This window comes from Hyperolius riggenbachi, chromosome 4 (assembly GCF_040937935.1).
Source record: "Hyperolius riggenbachi isolate aHypRig1 chromosome 4, aHypRig1.pri, whole genome shotgun sequence".
NCBI lineage: Eukaryota > Metazoa > Chordata > Amphibia > Anura > Hyperoliidae > Hyperolius > Hyperolius riggenbachi.
Genome location: NC_090649.1, coordinates 327,554,235 through 327,581,910, shown reverse-complemented (window position 1 = coordinate 327,581,910; position 27,676 = coordinate 327,554,235). Strand labels below are relative to the sequence as shown.

The window sequence follows — 27,676 nt, the reverse complement described above, 5'->3', positions numbered from 1 at the left end:
GGGTTCCCTTAGGTCCACAGCCACTCAGCAGGGGAACCCTGCGTGGGCTGGCTGTTGACCTAACCAACCCACTGCCCGTTGTCAGCAGTCCCGGCAGACACCACGTCCGACTGCAGTGGCGCAACCGCCCTGTCCAGAACGGTCCATGTTGGGTCAACCCTGAGGGTAGCAGACCGCGACCGGTCCAGGGGAACTGAGCCCCAGGCTCCAATAGGTTTTCCCGCCGTACCGGCAACTTGAGGCCCGTCAGCCAGGTTAGCGGCGCCGCCACACATCTTGCGGATGAGTGGCTAAGCCACGGACAAGGGGGGGGCTGTCACGGACGATTGCGGGGACGCAGGCGCGTCCTGGAACCGCCCGTGAAGAAAAGAACGATCGCACTCGATTCCTGCATCGATTGCGCCTCAGATCAATAGAACCAAGATTTGACGTGTAGTATCCCTATGCCTAGGAACAGCTGGGAAATCTGTCTTAGCTGAAATAACAGCCTGGGGGGAAGGTGTTAGTTAGCTTGGACATATTCCCTGTGGAAGGCACAATTTCCCTTTTGGCTCTGGGAACCAGGCAGGTGACACTTAGCTGATCTCATGGAGATGTTAATTAACCAAAGGATGCCTAGGTGCAGCCAAGCAGGCTACGAATCCACGGGAGGTCTGGACACTCTGCTCTCTGCTAAAGATCAAAGGAAAGTCAGCTGTTAGCAGCTAGAACATCCTGAATAAACCTGAGTCTCATCCTGGCATAATCCATAACTTCCCAGATCTGTAATATTTCTGGGGTTCCTGAGATGGCAGCTTCACCAAACGTGGGGGAAGTGTAGCATGAGCCCCGGTGCTGGTTCTGAGGAAGTTTCAGAACCTTCGGAGGTAAGGACTGCCAGCTAGGCAGTTTCAAAGTGCCCTGATGATACCACAGGGGTCCTACCCCTCATGTCTGGTATCAGGGCGCTGGGTAAATCGAGACAGACCTGAAAATGTTAATAAATCTGCCCTGACCTGTACGGTTCTGTGAGATAGAGCCCATATATGGGTAGATATGATTTCTAGCCCCAGTACAAGGGGAGGGCTCATCTCATCTTTGAAGGGGGTGTATGGCTCCCCGCCCTCACTCCCTCCTACTGAAGCAGGGGCATAAGAATGGCTGAGGACCCAAACTCAGGGTCCTCCACACTGAACCATCTTGCACTCATATGCTGGCATCCACCTGGTCTGAACTCTGAACTCTGGACTTTGAAACCAAGAACTTTATGATTCTTCCCACAATAAGGACATCTTTCCAGGAACTAAGTATTTTTCTCCCTTCTTTTATTTTTCATACTGGCTATTACTGTTTTAATAATTGTTGATTTTCATAATTGTCTGTATATAGTAATTATCTATATTGCTGTGAATAAAAGACTTCCTCCAAGTCATTCACTGTTTCGCTACCCTGCTTATCAGCACACACAGAAATGATCCCGGGTCTCTGAAGATACGCTACTGTTTGTTTGTTGTTGGCTAGACAGAATATCGTGTGTTTAACCGTTTTATCCGCAGGATTAGTCAGTCAGTTAGTGGGCCCCACGGTCCCATGATAACCGCGGTGGTGGCAGTTTACTCTGAACCAGTGGGTGAAGTGGTAATCACCCGTGTCTCACAGGCTCCCTTCTGAGTTGTCTGCGGCTAATTCTTAACGGTCCCTGCGCATTGACTGCGACCAGAGTTCGCACGATCTGTGCGCTGGCACCGTTTAGAAGGCTAAGTGCGGTCAGCCACTGAGGGCTCATGTGACAAGGGGTTCACCCGGCTCTCATTATTCCACTGACAAAATCTCCCTTTAGTCAAAGGCATCTCTAGCTAATTAAGTTCCTCTAGCTACTTAGGTTAATAGTGAGGTTCCTCTAGCTACCTAATACTTGAGGGCACCCTAGCTATTTAATATTGAGGGTATTTGTTCTGGCTACCTAATACTAAGGGGCACCTGTAGCTACCTATGATGGGCAAGGGAAGTAAGTGAGAAGCGACAGCTGGGACAGCCAGCGCATTTGTGGTGCGGTTCGGCAGGGATTTGTAGGTTCATGGAGGGCAAAGTCCAAAGTGTCAGGACATATGTGCCTATAGGCTCCTGTGGGGTAAATCCGGACCTGCTCTTTTGCATGAGCTGCTGAAAAGTGGTTAATTCACCACCTGTCAGCTGCTCCCCCAAGGACTTGCATCTGAGCATGGCGGTTGCTGGCCAGCCACATAAGGCATAATAAGCTACTTTGGTTTGTCGTACTGCAGTGCACCACCTACTGTATGTGAGGTTCACAGTGCAGTGGTATAATGGCATGCGGCATGATAAAGCACTGCATGCAGTGGGTTACCGCAAAACGCATGTGTTAACTTTCCCATCCCGATGCATTCCTGCTGTTACAGGTATGCAGGATTTAACAAATTTCATATGCAAATGTAACAATATGTAGCTTAAAGAGAGTCTGAAGCCATTGCAATTACCTGTTTTTATCGCACAGTTATCTTAAGCATTAAGATCAAAGCTGATCAGCCACATTCCCGCGGCAGAACAAGGTTTTTATTCCCCCGAAATCCCGGGGCAAATTTCCACGACTTTCCAGGTCGCAGATTTCACTGCCTGGGTTAAGCAGAGCTTTGCGCAGTAGCTCTGCCTCCAGTCCAGTCAATCTCTGCCGATCTCCGCCTCTCCTCGCCCCTCTCAGTGAAAGAAGACTGAGAGGGGCTGGGAGAGGCAGAGATTGGCAGAGATTGACTGGAGCAGAGGCAGAGCTAATGCGCACAGCTCTGCCTCTTCCAGGAAGCAAAATTCTGCAAGCAGAATCTTGCCCCAGGGATTTCGGGGGGATAAATACCTCATTCTGCCGCAGGAATGCTTAATGCTTAAAGGGGTCATCAGGGAAATATAAAGAAATGAGCTTTACTCATCTGGGGCTTTCTCCAGCCCCTTGCAGTCGACTGTCCCACGCTGTCACCTCTGCTCCCCGCCACTGTCCCGCTCTCGCTGCTCGGTATTCGGGCTGACCGCGGGGTTGGCCTTACTGTGGCTGCACTGTCAATCATGGCCACGTGGGTCGCGGCGTACTAGTAGTTCTGTGCCTGCGCAGTTCGCGATTGACAGCGGCACCTCGCGCAGCCGCAGTAAGGCTGACCCTGCGGTAGGCCTGAATACCGAGCAGTGAGAGCGGGACAGCGGCGGGGAGCGGAGGTGATAACGTGGGATACTTGGCTGCAAGGGGCTGGAGAAAGCCCCAGGTGAGTAAAGCTCATTTCTTTATATTTCCCTGATTATTCCTTTAAGATAACTGCGTGATAAAAAGAGGTAACTGAAATGGCTTTAGACTCTTTAAAAATGGACCAATGCAATTCCACCATGGCAAGATTCCATTGGTGCATATTGAAGTTGCATAAATTTGCATAACCCTGTATGGTCAGAATGGTTTTTATCTCTTTGAACATCCCTAATCTTCAGTCTACATACCGTAGAACTGAAAAGGTTAAATGTGGACCTGCACTGTATAACATTGTACAAATACTACAATACACTCAGTGCTCCTCAAACTAAGGCCCGCAGGCTGAATGTGGCCCACTGAGGCTTTTTCACTGACCACCCCAAACACAAAATGTATAACTTATAGATGTGGCCCACTGCACCTTTAAACTTCAGCGCCCCACATATAGAATAGCAGTGCTGGCATCACCCATCCACATACTGTAGAAACCAGCAAGCAGTCATTTGCTGGCTTCCAATCAAATTCTGCATCAGGTGACACTGCTGTCCAATTGGACGGCAGGTTGACACCTGGTTATGCTTCATGGTCTGGTGCACAAGGACATTCTTTGGGCACAGCATGACTAAATGGCTGCTGCTGGGAGGTCTCCTCCGAGCATGACTGTGGGAATTAATACCTAGATTTTGCTTGTTTGGCCCCCTGGCTCTGTTAAGACCGGTGATATGACCCTTGATCCAAAAAGTTTGGACACACCTGCTCTAGGGGGTTCACATCAACTGAATGATGGGAACTGATGTCAAATGCTTTTTGGCTTGGTTGTAGAGCGCTAAGCATAAATAAAACGAGACATCCCCTAAACACCTGTGTGAACCAGCTCATAGGGTTGCCACACACAATACAATAAAATAATCCAATTTTACATCAATTCCATAAAATCGATAGATTGTACAGAAAAATAGATTTTTTTTATTAATTGTTCGCGAAATCTGATTAAATTGCCGTGTTTTGTGATATACCCGATCACTTGTGGTGGATTTTTCTGATCAATTTTCTATGAAAATTAAATGGTGTAGGGTAGATTTCTTAAAGCGGACCTAAAGATTGTTGAAAAAAAAAGTTTCACTTACCTGAGGCTTCTGCCAGTTCCCTGCAGCCGCCTTGTGCCCGCATATACCTGGTGTCCACCACTGTGACTCACTTTCTCTTTCGCCTGTCGCATCCACTGCGCCTGCGCACCCCTAGCCATGCGCATCCTCATTTACGCTCCCAGGAGCATCCTGTGCAAGCGCAGTAGAGATTTTCTCGACTTGTAAGTCGGGGGTGAAGAAACCAAGCCACGGTAGGGGGCCGGAGGATCTTTGAGTACAGACGCGGGACAGGACAGCTGCAGGGGGCTGGGAGGAGCCACAGGTAAGTGATTTTTTTTTTTACAATCCTTATATACACTTTCATGTATAGACCAGTATTTCTGAACCTGGAGTCCGTCATCCAGCGTGCCTGCCCCCTCCCGCCACCAGGGGGCGCCGGTCCTCCTGAGAGCCGGACCCCCCCGAGCTACCGCCGCAGACAAAGTGACGGATCTCGCCCCCAGGAGAGAAGAGGCAGGCAGGGCAGGCAGTGTCCATGACAAGGGGGGCAGTAACTTAGCCATGTTCCTGCGTGGACTCCTTTCGCTGGGCTTTCCTACTGTTGCCGCACTCTCCTCCTCTCGCCGCCTTGCGTCCTGTCGCCATGGTTACCTGGCAGCCTCTCATGAAGTCAGAAGTGCTGCCGGAAGTAACCATAGCGGGAGGACGTGGCAAGAAGAGTAGAACGTGAAAAGAGGAGAGCCCGGCGTGAGGAGGAGAGCCCAGCGAGAGCAGTCCGCGCAGGAATGGGGCTATGTCAGATTATACTGGGGCACTACCTGGCTATCTATTCTGGGGCACCTATAGCTTGCTACCTACACTGGGGCACCACTTGTACCTGACTATCTATATTGGGGCACCTATAGCTTGCTACCTACACTAGGGCACCACCTGTACCTGGCTATTTATTTTGGGGCACCTATAGCTCACTACCTACACTGTGGCACCACCTGTACCTGGCTATCTATACTGGAGCACCTATAGCTCGCTCCCTACACTATGGCTATCATTCATAAAGCATTTCCGCATGCGGAAATGCTTAATACCGCTGACTTTACCGAACACTCAGCAAAATCCCCATTCATAAAGCCTCTTTCCGCATGAAAAGCTGACATTCCCGTGCGGAGCGATACATTTCCGCCTTGTGCAGAGTTTTTCTAGATTTATCTAGAAAAAGTAACAAACACGTCTATTCATAAAGATTAGAGCAAGCGGTATGCGGAAGGAAAATACCGCTTGCTCGAGAGTAGCGATAGGCGGGCGGATTACTTGTAAATGAATGGGACGGACCTCCCAAGCAGCATCAGACAGAGCAGCGCACGGAGGGAATCGGGCAGCTTTTATGTTTCCCCATGTCACCACGCCACGCTACCGCCAGCTTCCTCCAGAAAACCTCCGCACTTGTATCGCAACAGGCAACTTTTTTATGAATGACCACCCAGAAGTCTTAAGTACCGCTTGCGGAGAAGAATGGTGTTTTCCCGCACTACCGACTGGTCCTTTATGAATGATAGCCTATGCCACCTGTACCTGGCTACCTATACTGGGGCACCTATAGCTCGCTACCTATACTGGGGGCACCTGTACTGAGGGCAGCTGTGGCTGGATACCTATACTGGGGACACCTATGCCTTGCCTTTCACATGGTTATCTATTTTGGGGCACATATGGCTCGCTACCTACACTGGGGCACCATATGTACCTGGTTATCTATTTTGGGGCACCTATAGCTCACTACCTACACTGGGGAACCACCTGTACCTGACTATCTATACTGGAGCACCTATAGCTCGCTCCCTACACTATGCCACCTGTACCTGGCTACCTATACTGGGGCACCTATAGCTCGCTACCTATACTGAGGGCACCTGTACCTTGCTAACCTATACTGAGGGCAGCTGTGGCTGGATACCTATACTGGGGGCACCTATGCCTTGCTACCTATACTGTGGGACCTATACATGGATACTTATACGGGGGCACCTATATCTAGCTAGGACAGGGGGACAAGAGGTGACACAGGGGGACATATAGGGGAACAAAAGAGGCACAGGGAGAACAGAGATAATACGGGGAGATGAGGTGACACAGAAGGGGACAAATGAGGCACAAACTGAGGTGACACAGAGTGGGACAAAACAGGCATAGGGAAAACAAAGGGTGGACAAAAGAGAATGAATTCAGGTTAAGAATGGACACAGTCCCTACTCATTTGTTAACCGGGGACTACCTGTATTTCGCTTGTATTTGGCTCCACCCACATCATGTAACGGCCACACACACTTTTTTGCCGTTGCGTGCTTGCTTCACTTTATTTGGTAGGAAATAGATTTGCTTGGGGATGACCCACAAAGGGGTAGATATGCTAAAAAGGTTGAGAACCACTGTTATAGACAAAAGCAATTTTTTTTTAATTTATCGATCATTCTATTTTTCATATATGGGGAAAAATTAAACACATGTGTGCAGGGCCGGATTTGTACTTTTTACTGCCCTAGGCCACTGTCACCGGCCGCCCCCTTCAGCGAAACGACCCCTCCCCCTTCCCTCTAGTATAGGTAGCCTTATGACCCCACCCCTTCCCTCTAGTATATGTAGCTAGATGACTCCTCCCCCCTTTCCCTCCAGTATAGGTAGCCAGATGACTCCCTTAATCCCTCTTTTTCCCACTCCCCCCCCCTTTCAGTATAGGTAGCCAGCTCACCTTCACATCACAGCAGCCATCAGTGTCACGCATTTCTCTGCTTGTCTCCAGTGCAGAAGCTTCCTCTTCCCTTCCATCTCCAGTGCTGCCCAAGTCCACAGCCACTGGCCCCAATGCAAATGTGCACAGAGAGCAAGGTGGCTGCTGCACAGGCGGCTAGCAGCAGAGTACCTGGCATTGCAGCAGTTGCAAACCTGAAAATGCTGCACCAGTTAGCCTGCTGCTTTGGTGCCCCTGCTCCTGTGGTGCCCTAGGCCATGGCCTAGGTGGCCTTGTCCTAAATCCGGCCCTGCATGTGTGGTACACTGGTCAAATATTTAAAATCAGAAAATTGATTATAATTCTTGAGTTGAAATGAAATGCTTAAAGGGAAGGTACAGGGAGGTGTTTAAAAAAATAAAAATACTAATCCACTTACCTGGGGGTTCCTCCAGCTCATGGCAGGCAGGACGTGCCCTCAACGCCGCTCCAGAGGCTCTCGGTCTTCTTCGGTGGCTCACCCGACCTGGCCGGTTTCCTGGTCAGGCTCCTCCTTGCGATCCAACGTGCATCTCACGCCGTCGCGCTGACATTGTTCCTACGGACTGTACTGCGCCTGCGCAGTACAGCCTGGAGGACGTCCGATGACGTCAGCGCGACCGCGTGAGACGCAGGTTGGAGCGCACAAGAGCCCGACCTGGAAGCCGGAGAAGACCGTGAGCCTCCGGAGCGGCGTCGAGGGCACGTCCTGCCTGCCACGGGCTGGAGGAAGCCCCAGGTAAGTGGATTAGTATTTTTATTTTTTTAAACACCTCCCTGAACCTTCCCTTTAAAAATTGTGTGGTGTGTGGCCACCTGTAGATGCATAGGTGCAAGTGAGATCTGATGGAAGCTTTTGTAAAGGTGCCCATTAACAGTACAATTTTTTTCTTCAAATGTGATCTTTCATTGTGAATTTTACAATTGAACGGAAATATGCACGGTGTGGCAAAAATCGATGTACAACAATTCTATGGTCAGAAAATGTAATCAATCAGAATTTGGGACTTTACGATCGAATCTGAAGAGTTCCATATGGGAACAATCGATAATCACCTTCTGATTACTTTCAATCGTAAAAATCACTTTGAGGGATCTCTCACATTCTGCGAGTTTTTTTTTCGATTCGCGGCGCTTGGGTGGGCTTCCGTTTTTGTCATAAGCGCTTTTCCTGAGCGTTTTTTGAATTCACTCCCTGATGCAAGTCAGGAAGTGAAATCTTTGACCCGGAAAATAATAAATACAATGTAGTCTTTAAACCGCGAACGCAATTGCTCCACAAAGCGATTTTGTGAGCGTTTAGCGCTCTACCTTCCATTATAGCAAAATCGCCCCAAAAATGGTCCAGGCACCGCTTTGCTGAACACATAGCGCACGAACCATGCTAATATGAACCTTCTCATAGACATTCATTGCACAAGTGTTTTGGGGGTAATTTTAAAAATCACCTGCGCTTTAAAAAAGGCCGAAAATGCCTCTAGAGTGAATGAGCTCTTAAAGATCACATTTGATTAACAAAATGGTACCATTATTGTGCGCCTTAGGTGTGGGATTGTAGTTTTTAGTCCGTTTCTGTGTAGTTGAGAGTAAAATTATTCATAAAGATATTCTAAGCGCTGTTAGAAGTTCTTTTCGTTAGAATACAAGTGAGCAGCAGAGGACTGTGCTGCCTCTGACGTCTGTCCCAGCAGTCCTCCCTCCACCCTATCTCCTCCGCATGTGCAGTACTGCTAGCTGGGTTTGCACACGTTTTATCATACAAGCATGTCACACGAGTCCAGGAGAGCACTGTCCTCTCCGCCTGTCACTTCACAGAGAAAGCGCTGCACTCGCCATCCCTCCCTTCCCAAGTGCAATGAGAAAGCAACTCGCTCCCATTCCACATCATCCCTCCTCTCGCCTGTTCACCAGCCCACAGCTGCCTCTCATAAAGGCAGGAGAAGAAGAGCACTGAGCAGGGCTCTCTCCTCCCCCCCCCCCTCTTCCCTTCCCTGTATGTCTCCTCTGCTTCAGTATTTCGTAGGCTGCTGAAATCTCCTCCCAGCCGCTACTGGCACCCCACCCTCTTTCTTTCACATCATCGCCCCTCAGAGAGAGGGAAGGAGAGAGGAGAGGTAGACCATACAAAGTCTGGTGGGCGGAGGCAGGAGGAAGGCTGGTGGTGGGTGGGAAAGTGATCACTCGCGCAGACAGTGGGGCAGCAGCTGGAATAGAGTCAGCTGGAATCAGCTACAGTCGCTGTAATTCCCCTCGCAATCATTTCCTCTTCTGTGGCTTGATTTTCCTTGTGGCACTGCGAGGCAGGCAGAGTGCTGAGCAGCCCTGGAGGGGTAGTTCGGTGCTGGTACCTGGAGCCGCAGCAGCCACACAGCTCACCCTGCTGCTGCTGACATCCTAGGAGAGCTGGGGTGCCTTCTGCTGGACCCCTCTCTGGAATTCCTGGCTGGGGGCAGACATGGAACATGGACCTTCTTCTGAAGGCTGCTTTAGAAGGCTGACAGACTGCTTTCTAAGCACAAGTGAGTACAGCAGCTTATTCAGCAGTAGTGATTGCTCAGGTGGTTCTTACTATGAACAGCATTGCTAAATGCCATTATAAAGCTGAAACTTGCATCATTACCATTTCTGAAACCATTCCATTGCTTAATGTGTTAGCACATAACAGCATCCTGCACCGTGCCTGCTAGTGAGGCAGAGCCTCCTGTCCATGCATGATACTTTTATAATTTGTTTGTTTACGTCACTAAAATCCAGCCTATGCTAGCATTTTTTTTGTGCTGATAAGGACATATGGTTGAACTGGCGTATTTGTAGTTTGACTCCTGCATGGGCATTGCAGTGTCATGTGACTGATTTATTGTCCTTGCCATAGTTCGGCTGGTTGGTGCATTTTCTTCTGCATGAAAAGCTCATTTTTGACAACTGCTATGCAATATGTTCAGATGATATTGTGGTCATAATTGCTCCTGAAATACACTTCTAGCATATACAGATCTGACTTACTTAACACAGTAACCACGTTTTCACATTTTATTATAATTTTTATGGGACATAACTTTTTTTTTTTTATGATAGAATTTTCAAATCAAATTCAGCTTTGCTCTGTGAAGAACTATGCTCATATTTTGCAAACTGCAATAGGGTAGGATTTTAAATAAATGTTTGTCAGAATACCCTAATAATATTAACTTATCAACAGAGTATATTTTAAGGTTGTGTGTTAGGTGTTTTACTAAAGTAGGTGCCAAGTGTCCTATATATTTTTTTTTTTTTTTATGATAAAGGCATCTCTGATATAACTGTACTCTACCTCACATCAGCTCTGTATGGATTTGTGTCTTCTTTTGCTTGGTGTCCTGATTGTAGATTTTATATTACATTTCATGTATGTATTCCTCCAACTATTTGTTTTGTACTATGTACAGAGCTACAGAAAATGTTGATGCTCTATAAATTAAAATAATTATACTTTTTAAGGCATTACTAAGAATCAAGAGCCAAACAGACTCATTGTAGATGTAGTTTGAACATCTGAATGTTGAATTCACCATTTTTTTTTTTAAGAAATTATGTTGCACAATGTACTTTGAATTTACTTTTCTCTTTTTCAGATTGTATTTCTATTATCAGCAGCACTGTGGAGGCAGGTTGATGACACACAATATAAAGCATAGCAGACCATGGAGGCATTATAGAGGTCAAATAAATAGTCTGTGTGCTGATCCACATTAGTGTATTAATTATCCCCCGGTGTCTGCCTTCTTCAAACGGGGATCAGCAGCAAAGTCACGGTCATGATGTCAGTGGGGAGGAGCAGAGTCGGCTACCACATGCAGGACGAACTCCAGCGACTGTGCTTTCAGTCACTTTTTCATAGTTTCAAGTTTGCAGTGACTGCTAGGCCGCTTTCACACAGGCTACTGACAGGTGGTGAATTCACCACCTGTCAGCTGCACTGGCCAGGCGCTAGACATAACCCACCCACCCTCAAGAAGTTAGATCTGAGCACAGCTGTAGCAGTGTGTATGTATAGGTCTAGTGTTAAAATATAAATTTAAAAAAAAAAAAAAAAATATGGATGGATTTTTTTTTTTTTAAATCCAAATCCTGTAATTGCAACTGAAATGACAATTTATTTTGTCCTTAATGTGAACCTGTGGTGAAAAGAAACTGATGACGAGGTAACCATTTGCATTTATTCTTCTACTCCTAAAAATGACTTTTTTTTTTTTTTTTAATATATCCCATGGTTTTATTTTATATTTAAACCTTTACAAAGTATGTTGTTTTTTTCTAGTCTCTGCTGAGTGGCTGCCTATTAAGTGTACCTGAGTGAAATTACATGAACTATTGACTTATGGTACACTTTACCACTTCACCCCAAAGCGGGTTTTACCCTAACGGACAAGAGCAATTTTCACCTTTCAGTGCTCATTCCCTTCATTTGCCAATAGCTTAATCACAATGAAATTATCTATATCTTGTTTTTTTCACCACCAATTGGACTTTTTGGGGTTGATATTTGTTTTCAGTAATTACTTTATTTTCTATGCATTTTAAAGGGAAATACAAGGAAAAATACACTATTTCTCCAATTTCATCCCCTATAGTTTTAATATAAACACTGCTACTGTGCATAAAACCCACACCTTTTATCTGCCTATTTGTCCTGGTTATCACAAGATTTTTAATTATGTCCCTAGTACAAAGTATGGTGACAATATATTTGAAAATAAAGGTGTATTTTTTTTTCTTTGGTGGGTTTTTTCCCCCACTATTTTCGCAGGCACGTGCACGCACGGGAGCGTGCACGCGCACAGCGGCAGCAGCACTATCTGACTTATAAAAACGTCCTGGAGCCATTAAGAGGCTCTAGCAGGACGTTTTTATAAGTCAGCATGTCATTAAGAGGCTAAAGACAATAGGAGCTGAATTCTGTCTGCTTATTTTTAAAACAGCAGGGAATCGAAATAATCCACTATCTGAAAAGTCAACTTAAATTCTATGATTCACTTGTTTTCAGCCATATTTCTAAGCAGGGGTAAACCGTATTTAGAGACTAATTGTGAGATTTAATATAGCAAAGGTGGAAACTTTTAATTAGCAAACGTTTAAAGAGAACCTGTACTGAGTAAAATTATTTTAAAATAAACACATCAGGTAACTTCAAATGAACATTACATAGTTACCTTGCCATTGCCATCAGTTCCTCTCAGAACCGCACCATTTTCTTCTGACAATGATCCCTTCCAGTTCTGACAACATTTTGTCAAAACTGAAATATATCAGTTGCTGTCAGTTATATATCAGTTGCTGTCAGTTACAGCTGAGAGGAGAACTGATGTGTCCATGTTTCCCTATGGCTCAAGTGGGTGATATTACAGTTTAACTGTGTGCTGACCAGGAAGCTGTTATGGGGTAATGGCCATTTTCAAAATGGAGGACGGAGAATTCCATTGATCACAGTGGGCAAACAGGACACAGGAGAGGAGAAAGAGATTGAGGAGTAGACTACACAGGAGGAAAGTATGACTTGTGTATGGTTATTTTGACTTTTAATTTTCAGTTCAGGTTTTCTTTAAGTTTGTGTACATCTTTAGTGAAAAGAGAAGTTGAGTACTGCACGTGATTTGTTGTATTTACTTGCCCAGAGGAAACCCACGCATACACGAGGAGAACATACAAACTCTTTGCAGATAGTGCCCTGGCTGCCCAGCTCTACAAAGCGAGAGTGCCATCCTCTATAGCAGTGTTCCCCAACCCTGTCCTCAAGGCCCACCAACAGTGCATGTTTTGTAGAGATCCACATAAGTAGTTAATCAGCTCTGCTACTAATTACCCCACCTGTGCATGTGTGTGGTTTTCTGCAAAACATGTACTGTTGGTGGGCCTTGAGGACAGGGTTAGGGAACTCTGCACTACACCACCTCCCAGTGCAATAACCCTTTCACTCATATGGCCTCTAAAACTAGACACCTGAGGATGCATATTGGATGATTGTAGACCGGTTAGCATCCTTGTATCCCAAGTGTGTTCTTGCGTTGTACAACTTTAGACCTAAATCTGCTCTGGATATGATGAAAGGAATCAAGCCCTAAAGGCTAATGTTTCAGCAAATCACTGTTAGGCCTGGAACCCACTACAAAAACGCTATCGCTAATCGCAATCGCTAGCGCTTTGTATGAGCGTTTTGTAACAGATTTCATGAGCGTTTTTTCTAGCAATTTAAAAAAGTGTAAGGTTTTTGCCAGCGATTGTGTAGCGAGTAGCAATTCTGATTGGTCCTTTCAATTAATTTAAATTGTTTTTTTTAAAGTTTGCAGTAATTTTAAAACGCTAGCAAAATCGCTCTGTGTAGGTTTTGATGAGCGATTAGGCCAGCATTTATATACTTTACATTGCAATAACGCTAACCGCTAAAGCTAAAAATGCTGCATGTCCTGCATTTTGCCATTTGGTAATCACGATCGCTCCAGTGGAATTTGGCCCATCCATTAGCATTAGCTGAGCGTTTAGGGAAATCGTGAGGCGGTTTGAATCGCTCCCTAAACGCTCAGAAAATCGCTCTAGTGGGTTCCAGCCCTAAGGGCTGGTGCACACTCCAAGAGCTTTTTTTTTTTTTTTTTACAAAATTACATCACTCCAGTGTAAACACGCATAGGATAACATTAGCATAAGCTTTTAAAATCACAAAGCGCTTAGAAAAGCTCTTGTAGTGTGAACCAGCCCTACGGCCTGGAACCCACTAGGTGTGCTTTTCCGAGCGCTTTGTGATTTGAAAAGCTCTTGCTAATGCTATGGGTGTGATCACACTTGAACGATGCGATTTTATAAAAAATCCCCCATAGCATTGCATTGGCAAGAGCTTTTCAAATCGCTAGCGCTTAGAAAAGGCTGGTAGTGGGTTTGAGCCCTGACAGTGGTTTGTTGAAATATTAGCGTTTAGGGCCGATTCCTTTTATCATATTTTATAATGCAAGAACACACTTAGGATACAAGGATGCTAACCTGGCTATAATCCTCTAATATGCATCCTCAGGTGTCTAGTTTTAGAGGCCATATGAGTGAAAGGGTTATTGCACTGGATGGTGGTGTAGAGGATAGCACTCTCGGTTTGTAACACTGGGCAGCCAGGGCACTATCTGCACAGGCTTCGTATGTTCTCTCTGTGTCTGCATGGGTTTCCTTCGGGTACTCCTGTTTCCACCCACTTCCCCCAAAAAATGCAGATAAGATTTCCAATTCCGGACACAGCTGATTGAACCTATGCCTTATTTGGAGACTTATCGCACTCAGTTTTATTTATTATTTACTGTATTTATAAAGCGCCAACATATTACACAGGGCTTAAATTGCATACAGTTTGTAAGAAATTGTACATATGAGGTGGAATTATTTGCATCTCATTGACCATTGACTACAGCACTGGCTGCTTTTACTGACAAGGTTCTGCTGTGCCTATGTGAGTGCCAGCATTTTGTAGCCATGCTCGCTCCCCTATCCCCCTCCCCTCCCCCTTAGCCATAAGTCCAATGCTTGACTCCTGCACCAGTACTGAAGTCGGGGAGCGATATTGCAGAACTAATAGCACTTTGTGGCAGTCAGTTGATCACCACAGTTATTTTTGGTCACTCATACTTACAGCCTCAGCAGTCCTTGGGGCATGCTTGGCAATGATGGGTTTACTTGGTGAGTCTAGATCAGTGATGGCTAACCTTGGCACTCCAGCTGTGGTGGAACTACAAGTCCCATGAGGCATTGCAATACTCTGACAGCTCTAAGCATAACCCAGGGAGGCAAAGTCAGGATGGGATTTGTAGTTTTGTCACAGCTGGAGTGCCAAGGTTAGCCATCACTGGTCTAGATTGACCCTGGGATATTAGGGTTTCAGCTGCAGGTAAGGCATTTCCTCACAGTGGATGGGTGACAGCAGAACTGTGATTTCATCTTCTTGCAAATAGTGGATAGAAGAGGACAGACACAGACTTTATTTAACCTGCTGAGCGGTCTGGACGAGCTCAGCTCGTCCAACACCGCCAGAGGCTGCCGCTCAGGCCCTGCTGGGCCGATTTTAATGAAATAAAAAGCAGCACACGCAGCCGGCACTTTGCCAGCCGCGTGTGCTGCCTGATCGCCGCTGCAGCGGCGAAAGAGGGTCCCCCCAGCCGCCCGAGCCCAGCGTAGCCGGAACAAACAGTTCCGGCCAGCGCTAAGGGCTGGATCGGAGGCGGCTGACGTCAGGACGTCGGCTGACGTCCATGACGTCACTCCGCTCGTCGCCATGGCGACGAGGTAAGCGAAACACGGAAGGCTGCTTATTGCGGCCTTCCGTGTTACTTCTGGCCGCCGGAGGCGATCGGAAGAACGCCTCCGGAGCGCCCTCTAGTGGGCTTTCATGCAGCCAACTTTCAGTTGGCTGCATGAAATAGTTTTTTTTTTTATTTAAAAAAAACCCTCCCGCAGCCACCCTGGCGACTTAATCAGAACGCCAGGGTGGTTAACTAGACGTAAAAATGTCAACATGGTTTATGTATATTTTTTTAAGTAGCACTTATGTCAGATAGCAAGCAGTCAAGGTATGGACAAATCCCATAGCAGCAATGTCTAAAGTCCCATCTTTTAAAATGACTTTGTTACAAAGACGACCTTTAGTTTTGTTCATTTTGTGAGGATGCTCATTGCATTTATTTAGGCTGATTCCAAAAATCTGGAATGGATTTGTGTCAAATGAACAGTTGTTAGGCCAGAAACCCACTAGGAGCAATTTTTTGAGTGCTTTGCTATTTGAAAACTCTTGCTAATATAATGCTATGGGTGTGATCCCACTTGAGCGATGTGATTCTATAAAAATCCCCCATAGCATTGCATTAGCAAGAGCTTTTTAAAATCGCTAGCGATTAGAAATCGCTTCTAGTGGGTTTCTGGCCTTAGGTGTTTTTAGCTCTCACCTGCATCATATCAGAATATAGGAAGGATGGCTGAAAGGTTAATGAGTCTGAGTTTGTGCTCTTGAAGTTGCATGCATGCATGCATGCATGCATACAGCCATGACAAAAACTCCTTTTTTTTATTAGAAAAAAAAATCAGTTTGTGTTGATTGTGGCAACCATAACCAGTCTCTCTAGGCATTGACCTAAACCAGGGGTCTCAAACTCGCGGGCCATTTGCGACCCTTGATACAATAGTTTGTGGCCCTCGCCAGCAAAAGCTTCCTTATAGTTTGCTTCAGTGCTCCCAAGTAATCTGCCGCATCCCCACCACTAAACGAGGGCTGCAGAGCCCCCAAATCGCCCCGGGGGCAATCCGCTGGCATTTCCTGGAAGGAGCAGAGCTTTCAGCTTCAGCTCTGCCCCTCCTGACGTCAATCGCTGCACGGATCGCCGCCTTTCCCCGCCCCTCTCTGTGAAGGAAGAGTGAGAGGGGCGGGCAGAGGCGGCGAGCGCCGCGATTGTGAAATTCCTTATGCGGCCCAGCCTCATCCTGACTTTGCCTCCTGCGGCCCCCAAGGTAAATTGAGTTTGAGACCCCTGACCTAAACACACTATCGCTTAGGGCTCATTCACACTGAGATGCAATGATTTTTGACTCAGTGCATGTAGTGTGTGTTTTACTTGGTAACATGAAAATCCATTGACTTTCATTTTGTCATTCACACTACAACAGTGAGTGGCTGTGCAGTGCATTTCAACTTGTCAGGAATTAGAACACATGAAAATACACAGCAACTCGCAAACCCATTCATGAGCTTTTATTCATGCATTGTAATGCACTTTAACTCACTAACTAGTGTGAACTTAGTAATAAATATGGATGGTCAGTAAGGGGTCTAATCATTTTGTGTTGATGCAAATTTTAGGCACATTTATGTAGCTTTTAAAAATGCTACATTTTATTGCTCTAAAGATAAACACACCCTTGTCTCTCACCTGGAAAGCTACCAAAATGCGATCACCAAGAAAAAAATCCTCCTACCTATCACAGGAGATCGCAAAGGCCGCCAACAGGCCAGCCCAACTATTCCGCACAGTTGATAGACTCTGTAACCCATCCTGTCTAAACCCTACTATAACTCCCTCAAAGGAGCTATGTGAGAAATTTGCTTGCTACTTTGCTGACAAAGTATCCTCCTATTCGGTCTCTCATTCAGTCCACAGCACCTAAGACTAATGGCCCATACTCACGAGGGACTTTTGTCGCCTCAACACGCAGCGCGCGTGTATTGCGGCGACAGGTCGCCCGTGAGTATGGGGCGTCGCACACGCGCGCACCCTGAACTGTCGCCCGCCGCTCATGTCGCCATGCGATTGAAAGTTTCAATCGCATGGCGACAGTCGCCGCCGCACCTCCCCCGCAACTGTCGCTAGTCCGCGTGAGTACGCGGACTAGCGACAGCAACCTCCATTGTATCAAATGGAGCTTCCGGCGGGGGGAGGAGGAACGTCGGCGACAGCTTCCGCCTCGCCGCTGGTCCCTCTTCCGCGTGTGTACGCGGAGGGACCTGGCGAGAAGCTGTCGCCGGCCTGTCGCCCACACGCTCACGTGTGCTGGCGACAGGCAACATTTGCCTTAATGGCCCATACGCACGGGCTACAATTGTCGCCGCAACACACGGCGTGCGCGTGTTGCGGCAACAGGTCGCCCGTGAGTATAAGGCGTTGCACGGGCGCGCACCCCGAACCGTCGCTGATGTCGCCAGGTGATTGGCGTGGTCAATCGCCTGGCGACAGTTGCCGCCGCAACTGTTGCTAGTCCGCGTGAGTATGCGACTAGCGACAGCAACAAGCAGGGAATACCTTGCACTTCCGGCGGGGGGAGGATCAACAGCGACAGCTTCCGCCGCATCAGTTGCCAGGTCCTTCTGCCGTGTGTATGCGGAGGGACCTGGCGACAAGTTGTCGCCGGCCTGTCGTGCACACGCTCCCGTGTGCTAGCGACAGGCCACAAATGTTGCCTGTGAGTATGGGGCATTATTCAACTCCTGGAAATAGTTGCAAGAACAACCTAACACCCTGGACTGACTTCAAAAGTATTAGTGAGGAAGAGATCTCAGACATCCTCCATCTCCGCCAGACAACCTGTGACCTGGACCAACTAAACATATGCTGAAATGCCCTGACCTGCTTGGTCCAGCATTTCACAAAATAGTAAATTGCTCTCTGCAAGCAGGGATGTTTCCTACCTCTCTAAGGGCTGGAACCCACAGGAGCGCTTTTGGCAGCGTTTTGGCAGCACTGCGATACGCTAGCAGTTTGCCAAAACGCTGGGCTAATGTTAATGGATGGGGCAACTTCCACAGGAGCGTTTGCGTTTCTCAGAAACGCAAACGCAGGACGTGCAGCATTTTGGGAGCGTTAGCGCTTCAATGTAAAGTATTGAACCGCTAGCGGAAACGCTCAGCAAAACCTAAACTGAGCGGTTTTGCGGTTCAGCACGCTGTAACAAAATGAAAAATAATTCACAGGACCAATCAGGATAAAAACGCAAAACGCTAGGCACCCGCTGGGGAAAAAAATACAATGTTGCAAAACACGACCAAAAACGCGCATGAATCCGCTTGCAAACCGCTCAGACAAAACGCTAGCGGTTGCGTTTGCGGTTTTCAGTGGGTTCCAGGCCTAAAAGAAGGAATCATCAAGCCCCTTCTTAAAAAACCTTCCATGGATCCAGATGCAATGAACAGCTACAGACCTGTCTCCAACCTCCCCTTCTTAGGTAAAGTTATTGAAAAGACTGTTTATCTGCAATTTGAAACCAGGCTGTCAGTAAACAACATCCTGGACCCTCTACAATCTAGCTTTAAGAAACACCACAGCTGTAAAACAGCCCTCATCCAAGTCTGCAACGATCTGCTCATGGCAAGGGACAGAGGGGAATGCTCCATCCTAATCCTGTTGGATCTCTCTGCGGCTTTTGATACAGTTGACCATGAAATCCTGCTTAACAGACCGCAGGAGTACTGTGGCATCAGTGGATCAGTCCTTCAGTGGTTCAGATCATTCCTGACTGACAGAACACAGAGTGTATCCCTAGGACCTATAATGTCCAAACCTGCACCTCTACAATTCTGAGTGCCACAAGGATCAATCCTATCCCCTCTGCTGTTTGCAATCTACATGTTGCCACTCGGTACACTTATCCAACGACATGGCCTGACGTACCACTGCTACGCCGATGACACACAGCTATACCTGTCCTTCAAACCTGGTGGAACAGACCCTACTCCAAAAATAAACTCTTGCTTAGCTGAGCTACAGGCATGGATGAATGATAACTGGTTGAAACTGAATGCTGACAAAACTGAGGTCCTTTTTGTCCAAAGCCAGCGCTCGCCATCAAAACCGCTCTTTCCTAAAGCAACACCAATCAGGATTGGGAATTCAGACATAAACAGCTCCAACCTTGTGCGCAGCCTTGCCATACTAATCGATGGGGAATTGAGTTTCAGAAACCAAATTTCGTCTGTAGTTAAATCTTTCTACTTTCATCTGAAGAACATTGCAAAGATTAAACATCTGATTTCCCCTAGAGGATTTTACAACCCTAGTCCACGCCTTAATCACATCACGGCTGGACTACTGCAATGCCCTTTATGCAGGCCTCCCCAAAAAGGACCTGCGTAGCCTGCAATTATTGCAGAATGCTGCTGCCAGATTGCTAACAAACCAGCCTCGCCACTGTCACATTACACCGATCCTTCGCTCACTGCACTGGCTACCAGTAGAATGGAGAATACTCTTCAAGATTGGACTGGTGACATTCAAATCCCTGCACAATCTGGGCCCTGGATACATGAAGGACTTGCTGAAGCTGAACCACACCTCTCACAACCTCAGATCAGCAAGTTCTATAAACTTGGTCACTCCCAGAGTGCACCTCAAAAAATCTGGAGACAGAGCCTTCTGTCATGCTGCCCCTACTCTTTGGAACTCCCTGCCACACCCAGTAAAGACAGCACCATCCCTGGAGTTATTCAAATCCAGACTGAAAAGCCACCTGTTTAGCCTGGCATTTCCGGACTTATAAAATTTCTTCCTCTGTACCACAATGATCTGAGCCATGCTTATGCGCTTTGAGTCCTACGGGAGAAAAGCGCTTTACAAATGTTGTTGTTGTTGTAATTCCTGGGTTGCAGATATTTGCATGCAATTTGCATCAACACAGATTAATTATTAAGAAGTGCTTAAGTCTTACTACTTGTGCGACAAGTTCTTTTCTCCATCCTGTCTTGAAATGTTGGTAATTTTTTCTCCCTCCCGTCTTGACATGCTGGCCTCATGAGAGCAGAAGCTGCTGTGAGGGAGAGTCAGGTTTCAGGCTCTGTGGTTGTAGCTGGACCTGGTGTCTGAATTGCATCAATTGAATTGCATCATTTCTGCTGTTTAGACTGAAAGGGGGGTACTTTTTTTTTCTTTTTTTTTTTTTTTTTTTTTTCTTTCTCTCCTTGGGCGGCTTGCTTGACTGGCAGTTCAGATGGCCAAAAGCGCCAGTCTGCTGCAATTACATGCAGTTGAAGGGCAGTGTTTGGTAATGCCACACGGTTCATGTTAGACACGTAGTGTCACCACCCAGTCGCATAAGTCTCTTGCTGTGTCTGAAGAGTTCTAGAAATGGAGTAGCTGGAGAATGAGAGCCGCCTTCGGCTGCCTGTGGAACAGAGGCCTCTGTTGCCTGGTGTGGCTAATGTATAGTCACCTTATCAGCTGTTTTTATATCTGATTGGTTAATCAAAGAGCTTATAGATGGGCATAAGTGTGCATTTGTGTACCAACACACATCTAGAAAAACATTTTTGTACCTCTGTAAACACCCCCCCCCCCTTTTTATAATGTCCTTATCTGGGCCTCTTATTAGCTGTTTTGCTTGTTTGCCAAAGGCACAAAACAGACTTTTTTTTCACTACAAGCTGGTTTGCACGGCAGGTGGGTAAAACCACAACCATTTTAACCGATGAGTTGTTCTGCTGTTCCCTTTTAGTTGATATACATTTTTTGTATGTATTGCATGCAACAGTGCACTGTGAACAAGCTTTGTTAGAATACACCAGTAATCTCCAAATCTTAAAATTCTGCCATGCGTGCGCCCTGTCATAAACTGAGGAGTTGGAGTCGGAAGATCTTTGTACCGACTCCACAGCCCTGTTTTTTACTGGCCGTCTCGCTGCGGCCAAATGTATTATCATAAGTAAGTTAATTGAATTCAATTAAGCCGGCGGCAATGTAACAGATGAAGCTGCCGGCTTCGGCTCTTGCTCTCCTCCCCCTTGCCTCTCTCCTATACAATACTGGCAGCCGGCGGGGACATGCGTGTCCCCCCCAGAGTCGTTCGTGGCGGCAGGGAATCCTGCCGTTCGTTCTTGCAGAGCGGGTGCTGGTAGAAGCAATGTCTGCAGCCTCCCCGCTCTGCTTGTTTCTTGTGACGAACGACTCGCGGGGACAAGCGTGTCCCCCGGCTGCCAGTGTTCTATAGGTGAGAGGCGGGGGGGGGGGGGGGGGAGCAGGCAGAGCCGAAGCCGGCGGCTTCGTCTGTTACATTGCCGCCGGCTTAATTGAATTCAATTAACTTACTTTTGATAATACATTTGGCCGCAGCGAGACGGCCAGTAAAAAACACAGTAGAATTGGTTACATTACACTTTTGTTACGTGACTAATAATGTAATTAGCGCCCGGCTAACGGAAAAGTACCATCAGTTGTAACCTGTGTGCGCAGCACTGCGTCCATGCCATGCATATTACAACTGCCTTTTTGATCTATAAATAGATGTAAACTGATCTGCATTTAAACCCACTGCAGCTGACTCTGTGAACCAGCCCTTATAGAAGGTTCATTTTATGTTTTCATTGCCTGGATCAAAAAGGCATATTATTATTCCTGTGATTGTTCTCATTTATCCATGTTATGAAATATCCCGACAGGCGGTTAAAGTAACTTCAGTTGAAACCATATTCTGTTTTATAATCTGTTTCATCACTTCCTGCAGTGTAACTTCTTCAGTTCTTGTAAGTGAAGGAGATTCCTTGGCATTTTATTAGTACAGGTAATCCACTCATAGCAGCCAAACTCGATAGCTAATTGATACTATAATGTGGGTGTTAATTGTTTAAGTGCCTGGGTGATGGTGTTAAATGTTTGTTTGTGGTTACCCAGACTTGGCCTTTGTAAAAAGAAAGCACCAGAACAAGGAACAGAGGACTGAAAGAGAAATCACAATGTCAGAGAAACGTAGGAGGATCTCATAGCATACATCACATCCCTGTTTTCTTTACTACACTATGCACTGAAATAGAAACCCATCCTATACCAACAAGAAAACAACTTGGTTAATTTCATTATACTCCAGCCCAGGGTATCGGAGAGAGCAAAGATTTGTACGCTGGCAAAACCTTGAGCAATATCAAATTTGTTTATACAGATTCATCAGAAGTGTCAACTTTGGTAACCAGTGCTGAACGGCCAGAGGGCCACCACCCTCTGATGTAGCACCATAAAGTATAAACAGATAGCTGCACATCGCAGTTTATCCTAAACAGGAAAAGCATGCTAAATGTTATGGACTGTTTTGTCCTTGAACCACAAAGTAAGCTTATTGACCAGGGTAGGAAGGCTTTCTGCAGGTCAAGACTGCAATCTACCTACTGTATATTTCAAGGAGAAAGGTCACTGTTCTGAGAATAGCATGGTGCATTTAAGACAGAGAAAAAAACTTGCTTGCGGAAGACCATTTCTGTCGATCTGGAACAATTATCCCTAAGCAGGGGAGGCCTTCAACACTTTAGAGTTTAGCCCGGCACTTAAACAATATCTATAGTGGTATTGATTAAACTGTTTTACTGACATTATGTACATTTATTTATATAAGGATTTTTTTATATAGACATGACTGGATTACCTGTAATAATATTTGAAGAATCTCCCTAACTTACAAGAATCTCCTCTCTTTCTCTTCTCAAATTGTGCATAATCTTACCTTTTCACTCTGTGGTGGGAGTGTCTCTTTAGGATGAGAGGCATGATTGCATGTACTACAAGTATGCATTCTTATTTAGTAAGGAGTATGTCTAGTCTTGTCACTAACTGTCCCTCAGAGAGGCTCACAATCGAATGTTGTTCAGGTGATAGTTATCTATTTCTGTATTTTAATGAGAGCTGAACAGAAAAGGCAGAGTATACAAATCTCTTGTCAACAGGAACTAGAAATGACCATGGGGCGCTGATGAGCCGTTATCTGCCAACTGATAAATTTACCAGCTGGTTGATTGGTCTGCAGTTTGAGGCTTTCATTTCTGGTGATCAGAAATGTGAACATCCTGAAAATGTTCTGCTCCAGTCCTGCTTATGCCGCTTTTGCTTGCATAAAATAATTTTAAAAAAAAATCGGTTCTATAGATCTGCAGCAGTAAGGGCCCTTTTTCACTTGCAATCGCTAGCGTTCGCGCTGAACGCTAGCGATTGCGATTCAGCAAAGTAACAAATTTCCCCGGCGTTTGCAATCACGATTTTGCCATGCACTGGACCGGAAATTACCTACCGCGATTCCTATGTTAAAATACAAACTGCAGCAATTTTAAAATCACTAGCGGTTTGCGATTTTTAGCATCGCAATCGCCTCTAGTGGAAAAGGGCACTAAAGGACTAGTAATATATTTAAAAATGTGAACAGGCAGTTTAACATCTCTTTATGCAGTATTAGATCTGTGTATGAACTATTAGATTTTTGTCAGGTTTATTTTTACTATTTGTAACAAGTTGTTTGGAATGTTGTATAACTTCCGACTTTATTTCTCTCTCTCGCTTTTTCACTTCACCTTCTAACAATTTGTTGCTTCCTTCCCACGGATAGAAACAATGTAAGCATACATCTTCCAACAGCCATACTGCATGTGGCACTCTTTATTCACCTAGGGAAGGGCATTGATCTACAGCAACATATTTAGAATTTCTCCTTAACCAACTATTCATATTAATTTTTTTTTTATCATTTTTTTTCACGGTGGTTTATGTGGTTATTTTATTTAAGTATTTATATAACACCGACATATTACACAACGATTTACAGAGTATATTGTCTCGTCACTAACTGTCCCTCAGAGGGGCTCACAATCTAGTCCCTACCATAGTCATATGTCTGTGTGTATAGTGTAGTGTATGTATTATATTCTAGGGACAATTTAGGGGAATGCCAATGAATGTATCTATATGTTTTTGGGGTGTGGGAGGAAACCGGAGTGCCCGGAGGAAACCCACACAGTTGGCTGATGGTGTAATGGTTAAGGGCTCTGCCTCTGACACAGGAGACCAGGGTTCGAATCTCTGCTCTGCCTGTTCAGTAAGCCAGCACTAATTCATTAGGAGACTTTTGGCAAGTCTCCCTTACACTGCTACTGCCAATAGAGCGCGCCCTTGTGGCTGCAGCTCTGCTCTGGCGCTTTGAGTCCGCAAGGAGAAAAGCGCTATATAAATGTTATTTGTCTTGTCATTATTTGTCATGAGAACATACAAACTCCTTGCAGATGTTGACCTGGCTGGGATTCGAACCGGGGACCCAGCACTGCAAGGCGAGAGCACTAACCACTACGCTGCCATGCTGCCCTTAAAACTACAGTCATTGCAAATATGTATTTAACCACTTGAGGACCGCGGGCTTTACCCCCCTTAAAGGGAACCTTAACCGGCGGGGAAAAATTCACTTACCTGGGGGCTTTCCCAAGCCTCCTGCAGCCGTCCTGTGCCCGCGCCGGTCCTTCGGTGCCCTCCGGTCTCCCTCCGCCGCTAAGTTTCGTTTTCGGACGACTGCCAGTCGTCCTCGGGCAAAGCGGCATCTTCTTCCGGATTCCCCATTCGTAAAGAGCCGTAAAGCACGTCCGCATGACACCAAACGCGTCATGCGGACGCGCTTTACGGCACTTTACGACGGGGAATGCGGAAGAAGATGACGCTTTGCCCGAGGACGACTGGCAGTCGTCCGAAAACGAAACTTAGCGGCGGAGGGAGACCGGAGGGCACCGAAGGACCGGCGCGGGCACAGGACGGCTGCAGGAGGCTTGGGAAAGCCCCCAGGTAAGTAATTTTTTTTTTCCCCGCCAGTTAAGGTTCCCTTTAAGGACCAGGCACTTTTTTTCCATTCAGACCACTGCAGCTTTCACGGTTTATTGCTCGCTCATACAACCTACCACCTAAATGAATTTTGGCTCCTTTTCTTGTCACTAATAAAGCTTTATTTTGGTGCCATTTGATTGCTGCTGCGATTTTTACTTTTTATTATATTCATCAAAAAAGACATGCATTTTGTCAAAAAAATGATTTTTTTTTTTAACTTTCTGTGCTGACATTTTTCAAATAAAGTAAAATTTCTGTATACATGAAGCGCGAAAAATGTGGACAAACATGTTTTTGATTAAAAAAAACCCATTCAGAATAAGACAGGAAAAATAACTACAGGGGGAGGAACGGACATGACGGAGTGAGGGGGGCGTGAACCTCCGCCTCCTCGATCTGGCCGCTGTGTGTAGCGTTGTGTGAGCGGGGGAAAACCAGGGAGGCCCCTCAGGAGAACCAGCCTTGCCCAGCCAGCCCAGTCAGGCTCCAGTATCCGGAGCGGATGCCGGATCGATATCCAGATCAGTGAGAGACACGCCGGGAAGAGTGGCGGCCGGTAACCAAACCTCCGGATAGACGGGAGACAGGTGGAGCCTCCACACGTGTCAGCAGCACATGCGCAGGAGAGGTGGCAGTGGACGAAGCGGAGGAAAACGGGGACTTTCTGGAAGTACCAGTGTCGCCCAGCCAGCCCAGCCAGGCTCCGGTACCCAGGTAAAAAGCAGCTAAGGAGCGGTGGGGGCCGGCAATCAAAGTGGCAGTGAACGGAGCAAGGGGAGGAAGTGGTGAGACGGGCAGCCTAAGCTGGAGACGTGCTGCATCCGGGATTGCCTGTGCCCTGAGAGGCTGAAAAAACTACAAAGCAGGGAGCCGGAGAGAAAAGCTGTAGGGGTGGATAAACGAGGCTTGAGGAGGATATCTGGACCGACAGAGGCAAGACTGACAAACCAAGATGGTAAAAGATAAAGATAAAGAAAAGAAAGGAAAGAACCTGGTAAAGGAACAGGAGAGAGCCGGTCAGCGTGCGATGAATAAACTTTTTAATCCAGCAAACAAAACCCCTATAAAGGAACCAGGGCTGTCGGACAGCACCATGTTATCTTCAAATGCCAGCTCCCCGGGTCTGGAAACATCAGAAGAAGATGCTGCACAAAGAGGCAATTTAGAGGAAATTTGGAAATGCTTAAAGGGTCTTCCAACCAGACAGGATCTGGAGGCGCAAACAGATCGGATTGTGGCCTCAATGAAGCAGGAGATAGCAGAAGTTAAAGAAGAGCTAAATGATTTAAAGGAAAAGACGGGCACCATGGATGCGGTATTGATTAAGCTACAAGCAGAGATGGAGATATTAAAGAAGACAGGTGAGAAGCAAAAAGACTATAATATGGCCTTAAAGTATGAAATCGATGATATGCAAAATAGGGAGAGACGAAATAATCTAAGGATAAGGGGGATCCCAGAGACGATTCAGAGTGAGGAGATAGACGGTTGTTTGCAAGCTATATTTAACAAACTACTGGGTCGCCCAGAAGAAGCTAGCATCAAATTTGATAGAGCCCATAGGGCACTTAAGGCAAAGCCCAAAGGGAATGAACTCCCAAGAGACATAATCTGCAGGTTCCACAATTACCGAGATAAAGAGGCCATTTCAGAAAAGGCAAGACAAAAGGGAGATTTGGAATGGCAGGGTGCTAAGATTAGTATCTACCAGGATCTGTCTTTCATGACTTTGATGTTGCGTAAGGCAATGAAACCACTGCTGCAGGTGCTACAACAGAAGGGGATCCAATATAAGTGGGGGTTCCCTTTTGCATTAATTATTCGTAAGAACCAACATATATTGATGTTGAGGAAACCAGAGGACCTTCCTTATATATGTAAAGAACTGGAAATAGCATTGATAAATCTACCAGACTGGGATATGGAAAATTTGGGCAAGAACAAATTGAGCAGTGGATAGGGGGTTGATGGGAGGGGGTGGGAATGGAGAGGGGGAGAGTGTGTGGGGTTTTTTTTTTTTTTTTTTTTTTTTTTTTTTTTTTTTTTTTCTTCTCAGAAGATATGCTTGTCCTATAAACTGGACTTGGATTGTATAAGTGAATATTGAATATAATGTTGTTGGTTATAAGGAGAAATGAAATTAAAGAGGGGGTTGGGTAATTTATATTCATAGAGGTTAAAGGGATTGGAATTAAAGTGGAGTAGGGTGGCGGGGAGGGGGGGAGGGGTTGCTTCAAGCAATAAATAAATAAATGGAATATAATATGGTGATAATATAGTGCACTATAAAAATATGTTTAAAGGGGACTGGAGTGTAATCACGGGTGAGCTTGAAGGAAATTAAAAGGGGAATATGCGGGGGGTAGATAGGAGTAGGGGTAAGTAGGCCAAGGGGATGGGGTGGAGTAATAAGGCTATAGGAGGGCCCCAGATTTTATAAATGTGGGTCGAGCCCGGGATGACACTCCATTCCCCTGTATATGAGAAACTTGTATTGGGGTATGAGGGG

General features: G+C 46.2%; 1 protein-coding gene across 2 annotated transcripts in view; it reads left to right on the top strand.

Moving 5' to 3' along the window:
- The first annotated feature begins 9,325 nt into the window (after window positions 1–9,325).
- The window catches only part of PDE10A (phosphodiesterase 10A), a 232,701-nt gene continuing 214,350 nt past the window's right edge, over window positions 9,326–27,676 (top strand). For both annotated transcript variants that reach the window (XM_068279518.1, XM_068279517.1), the window contains exon 1: window positions 9,326–9,591. In XM_068279518.1, the coding sequence (XP_068135619.1) occupies window positions 9,528–9,591 (64 nt within the window). In that variant the 5' untranslated portion in view covers window positions 9,326–9,527. The remainder of the gene's footprint in view (window positions 9,592–27,676) is intronic.